The sequence below is a fragment of the Macaca thibetana genome, chromosome 19 (genome assembly GCF_024542745.1).
Source record: "Macaca thibetana thibetana isolate TM-01 chromosome 19, ASM2454274v1, whole genome shotgun sequence".
Classification (NCBI taxonomy): domain Eukaryota; kingdom Metazoa; phylum Chordata; class Mammalia; order Primates; family Cercopithecidae; genus Macaca; species Macaca thibetana.
This window is the reverse complement of record NC_065596.1, coordinates 8,630,582-8,653,696: the sequence shown is the minus strand read 5'-3', so window position 1 is coordinate 8,653,696 and position 23,115 is coordinate 8,630,582. Positions and strand designations below refer to the sequence as shown.

The 23,115-nt window shown below is 46.8% G+C and overlaps 2 protein-coding genes across 4 annotated transcripts in view; one reads left to right on the top strand and one right to left on the bottom strand.

The window, feature by feature from the left end:
- The window catches only part of RAB8A (RAB8A, member RAS oncogene family), a 405,903-nt gene that overhangs the window by 214,193 nt on the left and 168,595 nt on the right, over positions 1 to 23,115 (top strand). The gene's annotated exons all lie outside the window — the stretch shown is intronic.
- Positions 1,645 to 22,142, bottom strand: LOC126942253 (cytochrome P450 4F2). Of its 3 annotated transcripts, none has more exons than XM_050769623.1 (13): positions 22,004 to 22,142; positions 20,916 to 21,114; positions 19,151 to 19,295; positions 16,165 to 16,218; positions 15,946 to 16,073; positions 13,953 to 14,074; positions 13,057 to 13,327; positions 10,552 to 10,618; positions 10,221 to 10,350; positions 3,392 to 3,525; positions 3,232 to 3,296; positions 2,967 to 3,049; positions 1,645 to 2,559 (listed from the first exon to the last, which is right to left on the bottom strand). In XM_050769623.1, the coding sequence occupies exons 2-13, from the start codon at positions 21,111 to 21,113 to the stop codon at positions 2,394 to 2,396; spliced, it is 1,563 nt and encodes a 520-aa protein (XP_050625580.1). In that variant the 5' UTR covers position 21,114; positions 22,004 to 22,142; the 3' UTR covers positions 1,645 to 2,393. The 3 variants fall into 3 exon arrangements, with proteins under 3 accessions (XP_050625580.1, XP_050625579.1, XP_050625581.1); XM_050769622.1 differs by lacking the exon at positions 22,004 to 22,142 and adding an exon at positions 21,530 to 21,618; XM_050769624.1 differs by lacking the exons at positions 19,151 to 19,295; positions 22,004 to 22,142 and adding an exon at positions 17,370 to 17,515 and having other exon boundaries at positions 20,917 to 21,317.

Below are 23,115 nucleotides of genomic sequence, written 5' to 3'. Positions count from 1 at the left end.
CTAGGCGCGGTGGCTCAAGCCTGTAATCCCAGCACTTTGGGAGGCCGAGATGGGCGGATCACGAGGTCAGGAGATCGAGACCATCCTGGCTAACACGGTGAAACCCCGTCTCTACTAAAAACTACAAAAAACTAGCCGGGCGAGGTGGCGGGCGCCTGTAGTCCCAGCTACTTGGGAGGCTGAGGCAGGAGAATGGCATGAACCCGGGAGGCGGAGCTTGCAGTGAGCTGAGATCCAGCCACTGCACTCCAGCCTGGGCGACAGAGCGAGATTCCGTCTCAAAAAAAAAAAAAAAAAGAAAATATAGGAGTAGAAGTAAGCACACTCATTGTAGTGTAGGCATACTAATATGTAATTAGGGTGACTAATTATATATAGTTTGGCTAAATATACTATGAAAGGATGGACAAGGTATGAAAGTATTTATCTTTATACACGTGAAGAAACTGGGCAGAGGAAGAGCATAGGTAGCACCATCATTTCTCACTGGGCAACTGGGCATTTTATTTTTTACATGAATGAACGTATTTCTGGTCAACAACATTATATTTAAAAACTTGGGGCTGGGCGCAGTGGCTCACGCCTGTAACCCCAACACTTTGGGAGGCCGGGGCGGGTGGATCATCTGAGGTCAGGAGTTCAAGACCAGCCTGGCCAACGTGGCGAAACCCCGTCTCTACTAAAAACACAAAAAAATTAGCTGGGTGTGGTAGTGCATGCCTGTAATTTCAACTACTCAGGAGGCTGAGGCAGGAGAATCGCTGGAACCCGGCAGGCAGAGGTTTCAGTGAGCCAAGAGGGCACCACTGCACTCCAGGCTTGGCGACATAGTGAGAATCCATCTCAAAAAAAAAAAAAAAAAAAAAAAAAAAAAGGGACCGGGAGGAGTGGCTCACACCTTTAATGCCAACACTTTGGCCAGGAGTTTGAGGTTGCAGTGAGCTATGGTTGTACCGCTGCACTCCAGCCTGAGAGACTGAGGGAGACTCTGTCTCAAAAAGACAAAATGAATTCACAACAACAACAAAAAGAAACAAAAAGCAAAACAAAGCAAATGTAGGCACCACCTGTGAAAGAGTCTCATCTACTCAGTCTGGAATCTGTAGGGGTTCCCAGGTGATCTGATGGGCCTAGGGCTGAGACCCACTTTGAAAATCATGTCCTTGATACGATAAGGCATGACCTCTGGTGCCAAACTGCTCAGATTCACCCCCAACTCCACCCTTCAGTGGTTGACCTTGAACAAGCGAGTTCATCTACAACCTGTAAGATCAGTGTGAGGATGAAATCAGCATTTACCTGAGGGAGCTGAAAAGTCACCTTCTCCCTTCTCAGTGATCTACTTCTGTTAATACGACCAAAACATTCAGTGTCTGTGTAATTTCCAAACCATACCAGTTCTATGAAAGGTGTCTAACCACACCTGTATCTTACATGAATATTTGTGCATCTATTGCTATGAAAATGAGATCTCTACCCTAAATGTTACTTGATGAAGAATAATTCAATTTGTTACTAACAGTCAATGTGTAGAAGATAATTCTTACAAAGTGAGACAAAACACTTTTATTTTCTAACATAATGTCTTTTTTTTTTAATTAAGACTGATTTGAACACTTAACACACACATGTTGAAGACCACAAAATGTTTCATAAGATTATTTAATGTCATGGAAAGATACTCACAGCATATTATTATATGAACAATCGCACAGAAAAAAAATATTATGTGTGAGATAAAATAGCATTTTTTTTTATTGAAGTAGAATTCACCTACCACAAAATTCACCCATTCAAAGTGTCCAATTCAATAGCGTTTAGTGCACTCACAATGTCGTGCTACCTTCGTCACTATCTAGGTCCAGAACATTTTCACCATCCCAGGAGGAAATCCCATCCGGATTAGCAGTCGCTCCTCAGTCCCACCTCCCCACAGCTGCTGAAAGCCACCAATCTGTTATACATCTCTTCAGATTGGCCTGTTCTGGAAATTTCAAATAAAAGGACTGTACACTGTGTGACCTTTTGCATCTGATGTCTTTCATTCAGTATCATGTATTCAAGGTTCATCCACAGTGTAGTAGGGATCACTGCTTCATTCCTTTTTGTGGCTGTGTAATATTCCATTGTATGGATGGACCACATTTTGTTTTATCCTTTCATCTGGTAATATACACCTTGGGGTTGTTTTCATCGTTTGGCCACTGTGAATAGGGCTGCCATGAACATTCATGCACAAGCGTCTTTTTGTTTGAACACCTGTCTCAATTATTTTGAGTAGGTATCTAGGATGCAATACAGGAGTGTGGAATAGGGTCATAGGGTAATTCTGTGCTTCACTTTTGATGAATCAGGGGTCATTTTAATGGGGTCAGAGTGGGTCTCTGCAGAACTCAGCTCAGGGGCTCCACCCGCAGCCAAAGTCCGCCCTCTGCGCGCAGGACCAGCTCCGGCTTCCTGCGGGGCTCGGTGTGGTCCGGCAGGACGCGGAAGCGCAGCAGCGTGAGCGCCAGGACCACCTTCATCTCAGCCATCGCGAACGCCTGCCCAATGCAGTTCCTGGGGGACGGGGGTGGGAACTCTGACTGCAACCAAGAACCCCATCCTGGCCCCCTCAAGCCGGGAACCTGGCCTGGGACAGCCAACCCCACCTAGAGTAGCTTGAGGATAGAGAAGGGGGTATCTGTGCCTGGATCCCCATGTGGGCTTGCATATCCTGCAAGCCTAGCCCAGCTCCAGCCCCCAGCCTAGACCAAGGTGGGGTGGGAGGGGGCTCTGAGCACACCACAGACCCTTTTGGACCAACCCAACCCTACTCTATGGACCTTTTCCCATAAACTCCAGAGGAGGTGAGGGAAGGAGAGCTGGAACTTGGACCATCTACAATGTCCCCTTTTACCCCACTGTCATGCCCAGACCCCTGCACCCATCAACCCGTCCCCATCTCAGACACAGGCCCCCCTCACCTGGGCCCTGCGGAGAAGGGAATAAAAGCCAGAGGTGACCTCTCCTTGATGTTCTCTGGGTCAAAGCGAAAGGGGTCATAGACCTGGAGGTGAGACCAAGAAGCGTTACTGGGTAGGATCTCCCAGGTCTACCAGCCTTGGAGAAACAGACAGTTGTGTGTGTCTTGGAGGGAGGTGATGTTGGATTCTCCTGATCAAAACCCTGCCCCCTCCTCTAGGAGCCTTGGAATGGACAAAAGAAGAGGGAGGGAGGGGGGCCCCGCACCTCAGGGTCTGGCCACACAGTTGGGTTGTGATGGGTTCCAAAAACACTGAGGAGGCAGGTAATGCCTGTGGGAGAGAAGGGGGCAGTCAGGAGAAGACCTCCTTCCCTGAGGGGACCCTCTTCCTACCCAGGAGGCTCCTTCCCGTGAGACTGTGAGCACCTTTGGGGATGACCCGGCCGTCTGGGAGCACAATGTCCTGGGTGACACGGCGGGAGATGACCGGGACTGGGGGATGCAGCCGCAGGCTCTCCTTAATGCACATGGTCAGGAAGGGCAGCTGGGCCAAGTCGTCCCTAAGGAAACACCCAGCCCCAATCATTATCAAGGGAGCAAAGACATAACTATCAGCTTCTCTGTTTGCAAGTGAGACCTTTTCTTCCTATAAGGAAATAAACTTTTAAAAAGAATTGTTACAAAGTTGCAGTAATAAAAACAGTGTGGCACTGTGGCAAAAACAAGAAAACAGACCCATGGAGAAGAACAGAGAGCTCAGAAAAAGACTTAAGTGAAAACTTCACATTTGATAAAGAGAGCCCCTGTCCAAAACAAAATGCGGGGAAACTGATGGATTTTACAGTTATGAAAGAAAAATGTGGACCAATTTAACTTCACAGAAGTTGAATATGCTCAAGGTAGTAGTTTTTGCAAGTAAAGGATATTAATCAAAAGTACCCTCCAAAAGTTAAAAGGCAATATTTTGCAACCCAAGACAGAAAAAAAAAAAAAATCAATTTTGACTGGGTGTGGTGGCTCATGGCTGTAATCCCAGCACTCTGGGAGGCTAAGGTGGGTGGATCACAAGGTCAGGAGATCAAGACCATTCTGGCTAACATGGTGAAACCCCGTCTCTAGTAAAAATACAAAAACTTAGCCGGGAGAGGTGGTGCACGCCTGTAATCCCAGCTACTCGGGAGGCTGAGGCAGGAGAATCGCTTGAACCCGGGAGGTGGAGGTTGCAGTGAGCTGAGATCGCACCACTGCACTCCAGCCTGGGCAACAGAGATTCCGTCTCAAAAAAAAAAAAATCAATTTTAATACACATTCTTAAAAGTAAATATTTTTGAAGAATCCAAAGAAAAAGAGTAAAAAAGTAAAGGACCAACTTCCACAAAAAGAAAACGTCCAAGAGATGTTTAACCTCACTCTTATTTAAAACAACGTCCATCAAAAGAAGAAAGGTGAAGATTGGCATAGATTTTAACATTTAATAATACATTAGTAGTATTGGTAAAGTTATGGGAAAGCTTGTGCCATCAAACTCAGCTAATAGGAAAGGATTTGCAATAATTAAAATTGTACCATGCAAATGTTCTTTGATTCAGCAATTGCACTTGAAGAAATTTGTCCTGCAGACATGCTTATACGTGTAAGGAATGGTCAGTGTGCACACATGCTGACTGCCTCATGTCCACTTTTAGCAAAAGGTTAGGAACAAGCCACATATACATTGATGGGAAGATGTTTAGATAAATAGCCATACAAGAGAATACTATGCAGCTACCCAAAAGGAGGAAATAGGGATCACTAGTCTCATCACATACTATAGGCTAGAAGGTAAATCAGTACAGACAATCTGGAAGGCAAACTGGAAATATCTACTATCATTGAAAATGTTTATGTGTCTTCAACATAGGAATGAGATTAATAAATAAGGAATAAAATATTTACCACTCAGAAAAAAATAGCATTAAGACACACTGTCTAATGAAAAACAGTTACAAATATATACATATATGCATGTAAAAAGGGCAAAAAGTATATGAATATATATTTATGGAAATGAATGATTCAGAGGTAGGTGATAGATTGATAGATGATAGATAGATGACAGATATAGAAAGATAGATAATAGATACATACATAGATGATAGAAAGAGACACATAGATGATAGATAATAGGTAGATAGATACATAGATGATAGATAATAGAGATAGATAGATGATAGATAGACAGATAATACAGATGGATAGATAGATAGATGATAGATAATAGAGATAGATAGGTGATAGATAGATAGATAGATAGATAGATAGATAGATAGATAGATAATGGAGATATAGATAGATAGATAGATAGATAGATAGATAGATAGATAGATGAGATAGAGAGATGATAGATAGATGAGATAGATGATAGATAGCTAGATAGATAATAGAGATAGATAGGTGATAGATAGGTAATATAGATAGATGATAGATAGATAGATGATAGATAGATAGATAGATGAGATAGAGAGATGATAGATAGATGAGGTAGAGAGATGATAGATAGCTAGATAGATAATAGAGATAGATAGGTGATAGATAGATAGGTAATATAGATAGATGATAGATAGATAGATAGATAGATAGATAGATAGATAGATAGATAGATAGCAAATCTACAGCTCTGGAGACACCTTTAGAGAATGAGAAAGGATTAGGTGGGGTGGCAGAATTGTCAAGGAAAACCTAGTCTTATCTGTAATATCTCATTTGGTGCAAGAAGAACCTGTCCTTCTCATTGGTTTTGTAATTTAATGCTCATTTTCAATGTATATTTTCCATACAACGGAACACCATTCAGCCTTAAAAAAAAAAAAAACTTATCTCATTTGCTACAACATGGAAGAACCTGGAGGAACTTATGCTAAGTGAAGTAAGCCAGGTGCAGAAACACAAACACACATGATCTTACTTATCCTGGGACCTGAAATAGTCAAGCTCATAGAAATAGGAGTGGAGGCCGGGCGTGGTGGTTCACGCCTGTAATCCCAGCACTTTGGGAGGCCAAGGGGAGCAGATCACAAGGTCAGGAGTTTAAGACCAGCCTGGCCAATATGGTGAAACCCCATCTGTAATAAAAATACAAAAAAAAATTAACTGGCCGTGGTGGCAGGAGCCTGTAATCCCAGTTACTCAGGAGGCTGAGGCAGGAGAATCGCTTGAACCTGGGAGGCAGAGGTCGCAGTGAGTTGAGATCGTGCCACTGCACTCCAGCCTGGGTGACAGAGCAAGACTCTGTCTCAAAAAACAACAACAACAAAAAAGAAATAGAAGTAGAATGATGGTTACCAGAGGCCAGGGCTGAGGGAGGGACAGAGAAGGATGAGATGTTGGTCAAAGGATAGAAGCTTCAGTTATGCAAGAGGAATAAGTTTTTGAGATCTACTGCACAGCATGGTGATTTAGTGAACAATGTATTAATTGAAATTGCTAAGAGAGTACATTTCAAATGTTCTCAACACAAAAATGATAAATACATGAAGTGCTGGATTTGTTCATCACCTTGATTTAATAATTTCAGGTTGTACACCTACGTCATAACATCACATTGTACCTCTAATATGTATAATTAAAATTTATCAATGAAATAACAAATTTAAAAACAAACTCATTTTTGAAAACTCATATTTTGAGAAAAATATAAGATCTCAGAGATAAAGTGCAGAACTGTGTCTATTTTTATAGTTTTATTTACAAAGAAAAAAAGTACATGTTCATGTAAATAAAAATCACAGCAGGAGTTCATATAAACGTGGGCATTGGGATAGCCATTTTCTGGAAAAATACACAGAAAACTGCTGACCGTAGTCACTGCTAAGGTGGGGCTTAATAAGGAAGCTCATCTTTATCATAAATTGTTCGGACCCTTTCTTTTAACCACATGCACAATTTTTGCTTGAATCTGGATTTTATACTCCAGGACGTGGGTCTGGGCAAAGATTCTCTGCGTAAGACCTCAAAAGCACAGGCAATAGACCAATGAGATTACAACAAGGTAAAAAGCTTCTGCACAGCAAAGGAAACAATCAACAAAGTGAAGAATCAATCCACAGAATGGCAGAACATATTTGCAAACTACCCACCTGACAAGTGATTAGTAACCAGAATATATCATATAAGGAGCTCAAACAACTCAATAGGAAAAAAAAAAAAAAAATCAAATCATCTTATTTAACACTGGTCAAAAGATCTGAATAGACATTTCTTAAAAGAAGACATACAAATGGCCAATAGGTAGATGGAAAAATGCTCAATGTCACTAATCGTCAGAGAAATGCAAATCAAAACCACAAAGAGATATCATTTCATCCCAGTTAAAATGGCTTTTATCAAAAAGACAGGTAACGATAGATGCTCGTGAGGACATAGAGAAAGGGGAGCTCTCACACACTGTTGGTGGGAATATAAATTAGTGTAGCCACTGCAGAGAACAGCACAGAGATTCCTCAAGAAACTAAAACTAGAACTACTGTATAACCCAGAAATTCCACTACTGAAAAGAAAGACAAATTTCTATCCCAAAGAAAGGAAATAAATCTGTTGAAGAGATACCTGTACTTCCGTGTTTATTGCAGCACTATTCACAACAGCCAAAATATGGATTCAACCTAAGTGCCCATCAACTGAATGGATAAAGAAAATGTGGCTGCCGGGTGTGGTGGCTCACGCCTGTAATCCCAGCACTTTGGGAGGCCGAGGCAGGCAGATCATGAGGTCAGGAGTTCGAGACTAGCCTGGCCAATATGGTGAAACCCCATCCCTATTAAAAATACAAATATTAGCCAGGAGTGGTTGGTGCACACCTGTAGTCCCAACTACTTGGGAGGCTGAGGCAGAAGAATAGCTTGAACCCGGGAGGCAGAGGTTGCAGTGAGCCAAGATCGTGCCACTGCACTCCAGCCTGGGCGACAGAGCGAGACTCCGTCTCAAAAAAAGAAAGAAGGAAAGAAAGAGAGACAGAGAGAGGGAGGGAGGAAGGAAAGGGAGAAAGAGAGAGAGGAAGGAAAGGAGGGAGGGAGGAAGGCAGGAAGAAAGGAAGGCAGGAAGGGAGGAAGGAAGGAAGGAAGGAAGGAAGGAAGGAAGGAAGGAAGGAAGAAGGAAGGAAGGAAGGAAGAAGGAAGGAAGAAAGAAAGGAAATGTGGCGTGTATACACAATGGAATACTATGCCACCATTAAAAAGACTGGAATTTTGTCATTTGCGGCAACATGGATGGAACTGGAGGTCACTGTGGTAAGTAAATAAACCCAGCACAGAAAGACACATATTACATATTCTCACTCACATGTGGGAACTGAAAAAGCGGATCTCGTGAAAATAGAAGGTAGATTGGTAGAAGGGAGGGAGGGGTGAGGAGAAGTTGATTAACGGGCACAAATGAGAGGTTTGATAGGAGAAATAAAACCTAGCACTCGATAGATCAGTGGGCTCACTGCAGTTTACGATGTGTACTGTATATACCAAAATAGTTAGCTTATGTTAGTTATGTTTCTAGCATAAAGAAAAGACAAATATTTCAGGCGACAGATATCCCAGGTACACTGATTTGATCTTTGCCAATTATATGAATGTATCAGATTATCACGTGCATTTCAAATCTATGTGCATCTATTATGCAGCAATAAAAAATTGTTTGTTAAAAATGCAGAAAAGGTATTGGGTTTTTTTTTGTTTTTTTTTTTTTTTTTTTTTTTTTGAGACGGAGTCTCACGCTGTTGCCCAGGCTGGAGTGCAGTGGCGCGATCTCGGCTCACTGCAAGCTCCGCCTCCCGGGTTCCCGCCATTCTCCTGCCTCAGCCTCCTGAGTAGCTGGGACTACAGGCGCCCGCCACCGCGCCCGGCTAATTTTTTGTATTTTTAGTAGAGACGGGGTTTCACTGTGGTCTCGATCTCCTGACCTTGTGATCCGCCCGCCTCGGCCTCCCAAAGTGCTGGGATTACAGGCTTGAGCCACCGCGCCCGGCAGGTATTGGTTTTAAAAACAGAAAAATGTTTCTCCTCCTCACAGGGCTGCTGTGCTGAGCAAAGGCATGGACAGGAGGACACTGAATCCAAGACACCCATCCACTCCAATGCTTCCTCTCCTCTCCTTCCTCCAGCCCCTGGCCTGGCTCAGGCCTCAGAATGTCCCCACTGTGCCCTCATTCTACAGCTAGTCCTCTCCAGAATGCCCTCCACACTAGCCCTAGAAAGATCTTCCTGGTACCCAGATGTGACCTGTCCCTCCCCTGCTCAAACACTTCCCATGGCTCCCTATTGCCCTTGGGCTTAAACTGAAGCCATTAACATTTTCGCCAAGGTTACCACAGCCAGCCCCAGTTTTATCATCTCACCATGACTGAGTTTCCCCCTCTCTCTCCCCTTCTCCTTCTCCTTTCTGCCCCCTACCCTGCTCTCTCTCTCTCTCTCTCTCTCTCTCTCTTCCCCCCCCCCTTTCTCCTGTGAAGATCCCAGGCAGTCTTCTTGACCTAGAGCACTGTTCCCCAGCTGTACCAAATTATCCACTAATCATTATTCAGATCATTATTCAGGCTCTCAACTGAGACACTTTCTATACTCCCCAGTCCTGCTTCTCTGACTGCAAACCCCACCCCTGCCCACGTGGGCTGGGAGAGTCCTGCCCAGGGACAGTTCCCCCACCAGGCTGGGAGCACCTGGAAAACAGATCCCTGGGCTGGGTCCTTCCCAGGTCTCCAGAGCACAGAAAGATGCTGTGCACAGATATGAGGGTGGGAATGCAGTGTGGGAGCGTTTGCTGAATGAGGACGGGATGGATGAACGATGCAGGTGTTCTGGACTAGAATGGATGACTTTTACCCCCAGGTCTCCCTTCTAAATCCCTGGACTGCACTGGAGAGTAGGAATTAGGGAACAGAAGAGCAAACATTCAACAAGTGAAGATGTTTGGAAAAAAATTATATTTCTGGGAGAAAAGGAAGAGAGTGGAGGGGAAGTTCATTTGCTGAACATGTGCTAAGTGGCGTGATCCGTCCTCACATATCATCACCAATTCTCTCAGAAGCCCAGGTCTTTCTGTAACCTAACGGCCTGTAACCTTTCCCCAGACAGTCAGGCTGGGTATTAAGTCCTGCCTGTGGTCCTCTGCTCCTATTCCCACTAAGCAACAGTGGAAGCATCAACAAAAACAACCCCTCTCCCCTTCCCACCTGGGGAACAGAGTCAACGAGAGAGGCTCAGGAACAGCCACCAGCGCCTGCACTCACCATTCAATCTCTTTAGGCTCACGGTCCTTCAGAAGCTCTTGCACCTCCTGTCGGCAACGTTCCTGATATTCCGGGTGCTTTGCAAGGTGGTAGAGGACCCAGGAGAGACCACTGGCCGTGGTGTCATGGCCTGGGAGGCAGCAAGGCAGGCTTGGGTTTCTGGGCTGTTTCAGCACTCGAGGGTGGACAGCACCCATACATTGAGGACTTCAGGGAGGATGGGGGAAGGGGGACAGGAAGGCTGGGGGGTTTGGACCAACAGGTCCAACCACCCTGTTTGTGGAATGGAGAGATCCCAGTACCCACTGTAGCCCCACACTGGGGCTCTCACCCTCAAACATAAAGGTGTCAGCTTCTGCTCTTATGTCCTCATCGGACAACTCCTTCCCGTCTTCATCCTGGAGAGAAGGCAATAACCCCAAGCCCCGCCCCCAACAAAAAGTCACACTAGCTCTGAGGGCTCTTGAGTCTAATCTGAGACAATCTCTGAAGATTCATCCTTTTTCCAGAAATCCAAGTCCATCTTGCACTCCTAGACCCCTCTTGGTCACCACGGCCAGAGCCCCCACCTCATGACCTTCCTCTCTGGCTTCCTTGCCTCCTCTTGGTCCCTATTGGGAAGACTCAATGACCCATGAACATTTTAATGAAAAATTTCTGAGAAAAAGTTACTGGCAACCTGAGTTACAGGAGAATTAAATGGCGATTTCCCTTGGAAATTAGAGATTAAGTATTGCTCCAAAGATACTGGCCCACATTCTAGAGTGATACATCTAGAGAATCTTATCTTCCTGGAGACATTTGGGTTGTAAGCCTACAGATGATGGCATCTCACTGAAGAGGATTTGTTTATGCTACAGAGCAAAAAACACACACCGTCTCACAAAGCTAGCAAACATTCTCACTCGATCTCTCTCTCTCTGCCTCCGTGTGTGTGTGTGTGTGTGCGCGTGTGTGTGTGTGTGTGTGTATCTCTCATTCTCTTTCTTGGGAAGAAATAGAAAATGTGCCAAGACTCATAATGTAGGGCCCCTCTCCTAGGGTGCAAACTCTTCTGGACATACAGGTGAAAACATTGCCCTTGGAGAAATTTGACTTGAGGCTGAAGAGCCAGTGCCACAATCCTGCTCTGGCTGGTAGTATTGCTGTGAACGAGACATGGGCTGCTCTGATTCAGAGGTTTAATGCATCCGTCACAACAGACATACACATAGACAAAGACATAGGCACAGATGCAGACACAAACACACATAGACAAAGTCATACACTTAGACACAAACACAGACACACACACACATAAACATAGACATACACACAGATATAGACACAGACACACACACACAGACGAAATCATAGACTTAGAAACGCAGACACACAAATACACATAGACATACACACAGATATAGACACACACACACACATAGACGAAGTCACACTTAGAAACACAGACACACAAATACAAATACAAATACACATAAACATAAACATAGACACACACACAAACACACACAGATGAAGTCACAGACTTAGAAACACAGACACACAAATATACATAAACATAGACATAGACACAGATATAGACACAAACACAAACACACACACACATAGATGAAGTCACAGGCTTAGACACACAGACACACAAATACACATACACATAAACATAGACATAGACACAGATATAGACACAAACACACACAAATGAAGTCACAGACTTAGAAACACAGACACACAAATACACATAAACATAGACAAAAATATAGACACACACACACAGAGATGAAGTCACAGACTTAGAAACACAGACACACAAATACAAATACACATAAACGTAGACATAGACACAGATATAGACACACACACACACACATATAGATGAAGTCTTAGACTTACAAACACAGACACACAAATACACATAAACATAGACAAAGATATAGACACAGACACACACACATAGACGAAGTCACAGACTTAGAAACACAAACACACAAATACAAATACACATAAACGTAGACATAGACACAGATACAGACACAGATGCACACATAGATGAAGTCACGGACTTAGAAACACAGACACACAAATACACATAAACATAGACACACTCAGACACAAATACTCATAGACGTAAACATAGACATAGACAAAAACAGACACAAGCACAGGCACAGACAAAGATATAGACACAGCATTGACATAGACACAGCCATAGACGAAGACACAGTCACAGGCACAGACAAAAAACACGGACATAGACAGACACTGAGACAACGACACAAACACGGAGAAAAGACAAAGACATAAACACAGACACAGATACACACAAAGACATAGACATGGATGAAAATATAGACAGAGACAAAGACATACACATAGACATAGAAAAGACAGGACAAAGGCGTAGACATGGACAAAGATGAGGACACAGATACAAAGACGAACGGATATGGCCAATGACAAAGACAAAGACTCACGGTCATAGTCATAGACAGAGACACAAACTCAAACAGAGACAAAGATCTAGAAAGACATAGGCAAAAACATAAACATAGATCCAGACATAGATGTAGATGTAAATGTACCTATTTAAATGTGGCCAATTAACTCATTAGCTTGTAAATAGAGCAAACTCTCAGACTTGTCAGTTTCAAACCTAGCAGCTCCCTGCTACGTGCACTCCACAGAGTCATCTCTAAAACCTATCTCTGCCTGTCCCTCCCTTCCTCAATCACCTTCCGTGGCTCCCTAGTGCCCTCTGGATCAAGTTCAACTTCTTTCATCTGACATTTCACATGAAACTCCCTTCTACTTCTTGAATTCAGATCCCAGAGAAGCCCACCTTGCTCAGCAGGAGCACATCAATGAAGTCCAAAGTCTTGGATTTGGCCTTGGCTTGGAGGAAGTCCTCAACACCCTGGCTAGGGAGGGTGCGGCGCCGCTCCTGGATGACGGCATCTGTGAAGTCGTGCACCAGGCGGCAGGCCCTGCGGAAACGCTGCCCATCAGGGGTGAGATAATACAGGAAATCTATGTGCAGGAGGAACTGCTGGTGTCTTTTTGATACAAGGGCACTGAGCTCCAAGATGGCGGCAATATATTCACTGGGCTTCCTGCAGGATAAGGGCAGAAAGGGAGGCAACAATTTAATACACCTGAAGCCCCAGGAGCACCTCCCACCAGCAGCCAGGAGCTACCTCCTAACAGTAAACGGAGTATCCAGGAACAGATGACCCCACAGATACAGGGTGGGGATCAGCATGAGATTGATTCTCCAAGCTCTCTTCTCCCCCTGCATCCAATCTCTATGAGATGTGTCCATGCCACTAGGCATCCAGAGTATAACTTGCACATTTTTCTCCTATTCTCTCTTTCCCTCCCCGTATACAGTCCTGACCCTTCTCCTTGAAACTGTCCACAAAGTTCAGACTTCATCCTCCTCCAACCGGTCCATGGTCCAGCTTCCACCCTAGCCTCTTTGCATCAGTGTTAACTCCATTTAGTGCTACATTACAGTCAATCCCCTATAGAGCTCAGCTCTGACCACACCCACCAGTTCAAACCTCTTCGATGGCTCCCTGGAAGCCTCAAGATAGAGTTCACACCAGTCCTTCAATGATCAGGTATAACGAAACTCCTCCAGGAAGGTTTGTCTGATTTCCCCACTCAGTCCTCCCTCCCCCACCTACCCACTTTGGGTCCATGGCCCAAGATCCCAGACCCTGGGCAAGAACTTACTCCTGACAATGGCTGTCAAAGCTGAAGACACATTTCTGCAGACTGTCCAAGGTCATGAGGCTGATGTGCTCAAACATGTCCAGACGGGCACTGCTCCCCAAGGCCAGGAGCTGCCACTTGGCCTAGCCAGAGAAGGGGACAGAGCTGGGGCAGGCTCCTTGCTCCCTTGAGCACCTCTCCAACCCCAACCATCAAGACGCACTCCCCAGAATAAGCCTCTTCATCTTCTCCCCTGGGACCCCTCCCCAGGGAGGACCAGGTTATGGTTCAAGCAAAAGCTGTTACTACTAAGAGATGAAGACCCAAGATTGGGAGTTAGGAGACCTAGGTTCAAGTTCCAGCTCTGGCTCCTGTGCTCTGTGTGCCATTAGTCAATTCACTACCCTCCCCTATATCGCACCTGTCAAATCTTCAGGAACAGTTAAGATGATGTGCTTTGGAGCCGTATAATCCACATTAGAAACTGCTCCACCACGCCAAGCTCACTCATTAGCTGGGTGAACTTGGGTTAGCTCCCTAATCTCTCAGACCTGCAGTTTCATCATCTGCCATAGGGCAGAAATACATCATCTCTCCTTCACAGAGTTCTTAAAATTAAATTAGACAATATGTACTCGTGTCATGGAATGGGCACATGGCATTGTTTCTGGCATATGGTTCATGCTCAATAAATGATGGATTTCCCCATCTGCATTGTAATAAATTGATTTCAACAATCTCCCTGTTTTGGGGAGGTAGTCCTTCGTGAGTCCTGAGCATCCTTTCTGGGAATGTCATGGATGCAAGACACTGATGTTCCTGACATGGAAAATTTATCAGAGTTGTGTTTGCAAAGAATAACTTTGAGGGATAAGGTAAAGACTCCCCCTAGACATGTTGCTTTTGCTTGCTATAAAAGCAGATTCCCTAAGCTTAATTCTCCTTTTCTGTAATGCAATATACTATGTCAGCAGGCATTTATAGAAGCCCACCTGTGTCAGCCCATGGGATTTGGGAAGCTTGGAGAAAAAAAAAAAATGCAATCTAACAAGAAACACATGCTGCTCTCTGTGTCATGAGTAGTAAACTATCCTTTGTCTCTGACCCAGGAGTCTCTTGTCCTTCTGGAAGAATTTATGAAACAGTAACAAACTAACTTATCAATTTGTAAGTTAAAATAAATCCTAGACACTTCACAAAACCTTGCCACAATTCTTCCCTTCCTCCCATATCCACACCCTTTACAATGTGATTTTTCAGCAACTCCCATTAACAGACAGAGCCTATTTTACCCCCTGCCTTTGATTCCGTGTTGGACTTCTGGCTTTCAAAGTCAAAATACAATGTGGTGAAAATGATGAGGTAATAACGAATGAAGTTAAACCTCATCTCACTCCACTCCCTGGAGCCCTGCCTGCATTGTGAACCACGGGTGCCTTCTGGAAGGAGACAATCATAGGGAGGAACATCCAGGGGTCCCAGCTGAGGCCAAACCCAGACATGTGGGAGAACCCAAACATGTCCCAGCCAAAACGCAAACATGTAACAGAATTCAACCAACACCTGCAAGGCTGCTGACCTGACCCCCAGCTGCTCATGTACCACGAATGATCCCTTCCACATCCAGAAGAACCCGCCAACTGTCCCACAGACTTATTAGCAATCATAAGTCCTTATTGTTTTAAACCAATCAGTTTTCAAGTTTCTTACCAGCAACAGCTACTATGCAATTGTCGTCGTGACCCTCTTGAGTTTACAGGGCTTGGGTGACGGAAACATAGAAACAGACACCTTCTGGGCACCTACTATGCACCAGGGACATGACTCCATTACATCACCTTGACCATCTTTTAAGTAGGGATTATTAGCCCCATTTTACAGATAAGGAAACCAAGGCTCAGAGAAGAAGAGCAATGGCCCAATGGCACAAGCAGAGCCAAAATTCCATACCAGATCTGTCTGTGGTCCCTCCACCCCAAGGCTGCAGTTGGGACCTTGGCTTCAAATAACTCACATGCATGATGTTCACACTCTCATTGAAAATCTTCATATAGGGCTTCAGGATGTTGAAATGGAAGGCAGGTGTCAGCATCCGACGGTGGCGGCTCCACTTGTCACCAGCACTCAGCAGGAGCCCATCCCCTAACAGGGCAGCCAAGGGCCATGGGCAAGGGCATCTCCCTTCCCTGGCCCTCCAGGTTGTTCCCAACCCTGTTCACCTGCAGATACTCACCCAGCCAGGGCTCCAGGAATCTGTAGAAGAGCTTGTCCTTTGGTACAATGGCGGCTGACATAAATGAGGACAATCAGGGGCCATGGAGGCAGGTGAAGGAGGAACTTTGGGGGTGGGGGGGAGGCTCCCAGCAAGAGGTTTGCATTTCTCCCCTCCAAGCCCCACATAGCAGGAAGGGGGCCAAGGGCAGAGGAAGAAGGGAGGATGGGGGAGGGGAGGGAAGAGCAGACCAGGCTACAGCAGCACAGTACAACAATGACACTGCCTAACCTGGCACGGAGAAGCTATGTCGGGGCTCCAGTATGCCTTGACACGCCTCCTACATGACCCAACATTTTCCTCAACCCCTGAGCACAGCTCGGCACTCTACAGAATGCCTTCACGAGGACCTAGGACACCCTGTCTGCCCCAGCACTCTCTGACATCTCCTGGCATGGCATCTTCTGACATGGACCTGGACATGAGACATGACCCTGACATGTGTTCACATGTCCTGACATGGCCACAAAATACATGACAATTCCTAACACGAGACAGTATGCTCTAACATGCACATGAGATGGTCTAACATGACCTTAAAAGCGTGTTCCACATACAAGCTCTGGGTTGAATATAAATATGGTATCTTTAACGTCCCAGACATAGCCCACATGTGATCCAGACTGTTCCTTAGGCATGACCCAAACATACTATAACACAGCCTCAGACAAGACTCAAATAATGTCTCAGACAGCTCACGCAGGGACTCTGGGTCCCAGACCTCACACAAGCCCCAAACATGGCCCAGATGTGACCAGCAGGAGAAAACGACAATGTCAAACAGCACCTGAGACAAGAATCAAACAGGCCCTCACATGCCCCACATGTCATTGGCCACAGATAAACCCCACACATGACCAGCTCTACATGACCGCAGTTGGAATGACATACCAGATGTAACCAGGTATAACACATTTCAGGTGTAACCAGGACCCATGTGTAAATATACATGTGACAAGACATAGCCGTACAGCAGACCTGGCCTTATAACAGCCATCATAGAGACACATCCCAGACATGAGCAAGCAGGTACAGAGGTCAGACAGGTGGAAGTCCAGGGGCGATGGAGGCAATGGCGTCTCCACCACAGCCCCACCTGGCTATACATGGGTCACGTGATCAGCTGGAGCCAGCTGTGGGCAAGGCGTGGCCAGTGCAATGTCTACCTGGAGCAAAGAGCACAGGCTTGATGCAGGTGGGGAGGAAGATGTGGATGACTGCCTGCCAGGGCCCCACCCACCAGCAGCACATATCACCAAAGGTGCCCACCAGGCTTTGTGTGTATAGGAGACCTTCCTCCGAGCTGTGAATATGGAGAAAAACAAACAGGACCCAATTCATGCTCTCCTAGGCTGTGAGAGAGAAGGATCTGCAGAGAAGAGGTCGAAGCCCTCGCCCTGAGGATTTCAAGCAGCATCTCATCCTTCTCTCAGTGCTGAGCCCCACCTGGGCTTCCTCCTCACATCCTCCAGGCAGGACTCTCCAGTCCTTCAGTTACACAGACAGAAAAGGTCTTTCCCCATGTGGATCCACACACCGTGTTTCCTGAGCTCTCATTCATCCCATTTTCCAGATGAAGAGCCTGAGACTCTGAACAATAAAGTCACTTGCCCACAGTCCCAGACCATGGCAAGCCTGAGGCCTAAGACTGGGTCTGGCTGCACCCATGGCCTGAATCCTTAACCAACAAACTTCTTTGCACCCCCAAAACAGTAGCTCCGGAAGACCCAGGCCTGCCAAGACTGGCCAATCAGTCACAGGGATTTGGGGAAAAATTGGTCCTATGACTCAGGCAAGGAGAAGTAAATCATGGGCCATTTCTGGGAACTCTGAGGGAAAGGTGGGGTTTCCAATGGGAACTGAGCTTCTAGGACTCATCTTCGACATCATGAGGAAAAGACCGCCTTGAAAGGACAAGCAGCCTGGAGAAAGCTAAAGCAAAGAGAGAAAGACAGATTCCCAGTGACATTGTGTGAGACCCAGATCCAGCCATGCCTGAAGGCCATCCTCCCTGGACTTTAAAGTCAATAGATTATCTTTCTTTGCTTAGACCACACCAGGTTGGGTTTCCACCACTCACAATGGAAAGAGACCTCAATAACCAGAGACAGCTGGGAACCAGCCCAGAGTCACTCAGCATTTTAATGTCAGAGCCATGGTCTCTGTAGGATGCTGCCCATTTCCCCTGCTCAGCCTGGCCTGTCCAACGATGGGAAGCACAGGGGTCAAGGAAAGGGTCCCAAGCTGGGGTGGAGTCTCCTTTTGGAGATCTCCAGGGCCTGCACCAGGAGAGCAATGAACTTAGGTTAGACAAGCTATAGGATGGGGTAAAAGGAATTGACCCACTAGAGGTGGACATCATGGAAATAGCAGCCCAGACCTCCCACCAGCCACAAGTCCTCCTTATTGTTCTAGGCTTTGGGACAGGCAAGGTGATGCTAGGCCTGGCAAGGGGCCTTGAATACTAACGATGTCCAATTGCATCACCCTGCACTCTCCTTTCAAACATTCCTACTCATTGTTCCAGACATAACTCCAGCAACTCCTCCTCCAGGAAGTCTTCCAGCCTGCCCCAGCAGAGACCTTGTTCTTCCCTGGACTGTCATCCATCTCCCTCTGGCCCTTTCCTGATCCCATGAAGTTGGGGATATCTCTATCCAGGTCCATCTCCTTAAGGTTGGGGTTTCCTCCAAGACAGAGCCTTGAGTTGAGGTCTCTCGGGGTGTTCCAGGGCAGCCCAGACACCAGAACAGGGGTTCAGATGGCAGTGGAGAGAGGAGACACTGAGATGGGAATTGATGAATACATGAAAGAAAGACGAAGATGGCTGAGAGAGAAGGAAAGGAGAGGCCAGAGTACTGCAGGGGCCAAACAGGAGCTTGGGGACAGAGGAAGTGCAGGCCTCAAATGCACCACAGCACCCACCACCAGGTGTTCCAGATGGTACCTGAGGCGTTGATGACAGACCGGATGATGTCGGGGTGGCACAAACTGAGGAGGGGGAAGACGGGGCCCATCCAGACCCTAAAGCCCTGGGGATAGGTGGCCACCAGCTGAGTCAGAACTCTCATGCCCTCCTCTGTGGATTTGACCTGCAAGCAAGGCAGGGGTCGTTACCTTCTGTGACGGTTAATTCTAGGTGTCCACTTGACTAGGCTAAGGGATGCCCAGGTAGTTGGTCAAACATTTCTGGGTGTGTCTAATCTATTCGTCCTATCTATCTAATTTTTCTATCTATATATCTATCTGCCTACCCATCTATCCATCAATCCATCTTATCTGTACTTTCATCCATCCATATATTCATCCTATTATCTGTCTACTTATCATCTATTAATAACTACCTATCCATCTGTCTAATGTATCCATCATATATACCTACTCTATCTGTATACCTAATCTATCCATCCTATCTACTCTATCTACCCATCCATCCATCATCCATCTATCCATCCTATCTGTGCAACCATGTGTCCATGCATCCATCTATCCTTTTATCTATCTATCTACGTACCTGTCCACCCATCCATCCACCCTCTATCCATCCTATCTATGCATCTATCTATCTATCTATCTATCTATCTATCTATCTATCTATCCACATTCCTCCTGCTCTCTCTCTTGGGACCATCTCCAAGTCCCAAGGGCACGTCCCAGGGCAGAGGGAGAAGACACACTGTCCGCTCACAGAGGTCCGCTTAGCTTGAGAGGAAAGATTTTCTTGTTCTGGGAGTCATTTCAGCCCAGAGGCGGCCACATGGGGAGGTCCTCACAGGGGAGATTTGTAGGGACCAGTATGGCCTCAGGACATGTCCCTAAGGCTGGTCCCCACACCCCTTCATGTCCTGACTGGTTCACAGAGGTTCCAGTTCCTCCCATGGAGAAGGTTCTGCACACAGGGGACCCTCCCTTCTCAGCAGCCACTAGGGGAGCAGAGGTGACTCTGACCGTCCATCAGGACAGTGTCTCCCACCTGGGAGCAGCTTCTGCACCAGGCTCTGTGCTAGTGCGTCCTGTGCACCCTCCCACTTCACCTGTGGACACACCCATCAATCCTGCCATTTGCAAATGAGCAGACTAAGACCACGTCCCCCAAAGAGGAGAGCAGGTCTAAGTCAGAGGGCAAGGTCTCGGGGAAGGGAAAGGCCAAGGAAAGCTTCTGAAAGGGGAAGTGAGTGACCAACTTTTATCTGGGTTTGGTAACAGGTCTCATTGGTAAGAGGGAGATAAGAGGAAGAGGAAGATAAGAGGAAGGTGCCTTCAGATACGGTGGAAGTGGGAGAGGGCCCACGCCTCTCCTCTAGCCCAGCTGTACCCTCACAACAGGAAATAGTCCAGGCAGGGAGAGGACCCTGGACAGTGGGTGCAGGAGGCCTCGAGTCCAGCCATGGAGAATGTGGGAATGCCAGGGACTCGCCTCTCGGTGCAGCCAACCCTCTGCCCAGAAGCCCCGCAGAGGTGCATTAATGTGGGAAGACAGACAGGAAAAGGACTCGATGCAGGCCAGGAGTGGGAGGATGAGGAGGTGAGAAGGGCTTGGGTTGGCACAGCACAGAAATAAGTGAATAAACAGAGCAATGAGTAAGATGCCTCCCCTGCTTTTCTGCCACCCCAGATCTGAGCTCACCCCTTCACCCCCACTCCGTCAGCCTCATACCCCTCAGGAAGTCCATCCACCCTGAGACCTAGACCTGTCCTGCTGCCACACTCACCATGCCCTGGTGTCCCCAAAACCAGTTCCGTTTTGGGGGTTGTGGGAAACCCCGGAGGCGGCGGCTGTTGTCATAGAAGGTGTAGGTCCAGGCCAGGACACGGGCCAGGAGCCAGGAGGTCCCGACTAGCAGCAGGAGCAGCCACGGGGATACTGCCACCGGCCCAAGGCCCAGCCAGGACAGGCTCAGCTGGGACATCCTGCAGGGCAGATGGGATGGAGGGTGAGATCCTGAGGCCCAGGGAAGGGCCCAGGGAGCTCCAGGGATAGTGAAGAGGCAGGGACGGGCAGTGCTGGAGGTAGAGCAGGGAGGGCTCAGCAATGGGTAAAAAGGGACTGAGAGGTAAAGTCCAGGAAGGCCCAGCTAAAACCAGCAGCCAAGTGGCCTCCAGTTCCCTAGTAAACACTCAGAATGGGAAAGAGAGAGAGAGACTGATTAAAGTCCAGAAAGACCCAGCCTGAATCATTGGGAGGTTGCCAGGGGCTTGGTTTCAGTTACCAGGAAATCTCCCATCCTCCAGGCCAGCACCCAGGAGCTGCATGGGCCTTGGGCAGTACCCCTCTCCATCCCAGGCCAGGACCCCCGCCCCGGGCCTGCCACTCCCAGCCTGGTACCTTCTGTCAGGAGCAGTTTGTCCCACACAACCTCCTCTCCCTGTCTGATGGGAGGCCTTTGACCCTGGCCCTTGATGTAGGAAAAGCTGTGGGAGGGCTGGCTGGGTTGGGCTGGGCCAACCAATCCCTGCAGCCTGGGTGCATCTCCTGAACCTGGGCAGCCAACCAACACCTGGCCTCAGGCCAGCTGAGTGCAGAGGAATCAGCTCAAGGTCCGGATGGATGGGTAGATAGATAATAGAGTAGATAGGCTGGATAGTTTAGGTAGATAGACAAAGTAGATATAGATGATGGATGTATTAGACAGATGGATAGATAGCTATTAATAGATGATAGATAGATACATAGATAATAGGATAAATAGATGAATGGATGAACCTACAGCTAAGATGGATTGATGGATGGATGGGTAAGCAGAAATATATATAGATAGAGAAATTAGATAGATGGGATGAGTAGATTAGATAGACAAACCCAGAAACAATGTTCCATCGCTGCCCCGGATATGTGGGATCCTCATTTGTGACGTGGGAACTGGGGATCCTGGGTCACTCCAATCACTCCAGATGCTACACGGCCAGTGACTTACTCAGTACGATGCTGAGGAACCATCAGAAACAGGATCAGAGTCACTCTCAAGCAAACTAAAAATAAAAATCAAATCAAAAATAAAAACCTCCAAGGACTAAATGATTTTTCCCATTGTCCTGGGGAGAAATTAATCCAAGGGAGGTCACAGGGCAAAGAATTCCCCATCACCACCACCACCACCAGGGGCATTCCATCACCCCTGGAGTTTTCTGATTTACTCTTTGGCCCATTAAGCATGAAATTTCTTTTGCTAGGTTTCTTTCTGATAAGGGAGAAGAGCTTAATATCTCTACCTTTCCTCTCCTCCTCTTGCCTGGTCTCTGTATTCTGGGTTAAACTTTAATTTATGTTGGGGATTTGCAATGTCTGACACATCTAGCTGAGCCTTCTGCACAGAGATACATTGGAAGTGGAGGCTAATAATTGGGTCAAAGGAGAAAAGCCACAAGCCCACACTCCAGCCTATCAGGGCGGATTAAAGGTCTGACTTGTGGCCGGGCGTGGTGGCTCAAGCCTGTAATCCCAGCACTTTGGGAGGCCGAGACGGGCGGATCATGAGGTCAGGAGATCGAGACCACCCTGGCTAACACAGTGAAACCCCGTCTCTACTAAAAACTTAGCCGGGCGAGGTGGCGGGCGCCTGTAGTCCCAGCTACTCGGGAGGCTGAGGCAGGAGAATGGCGTAAACCCGGGAGGTGGAGCTTGCAGTGAGCTGAGATCTGGCCACTGCACTCCAGCCTGGGTGACAGAGCGAGACTCCGTCTCAAAAAAAAAAAAAAAAGGTCTGACTTGCCCGACTCTTGTCTCACCTGCTCCCATGGTCTGAGTAAAAGTTTGGGTCCCAGGACTATGAGGTTGTGTGAAGCCTTCCAGCCCCATACCTGCAGAACAGTTTGCAGCTCACTCTGCTCTGAACTGCCCCAAGTTTGCACAGATATTCTTCATTCCTCGAAAGAAACTGCACCCTTCAAAGCTCACACATTTCCCTTCTTGGC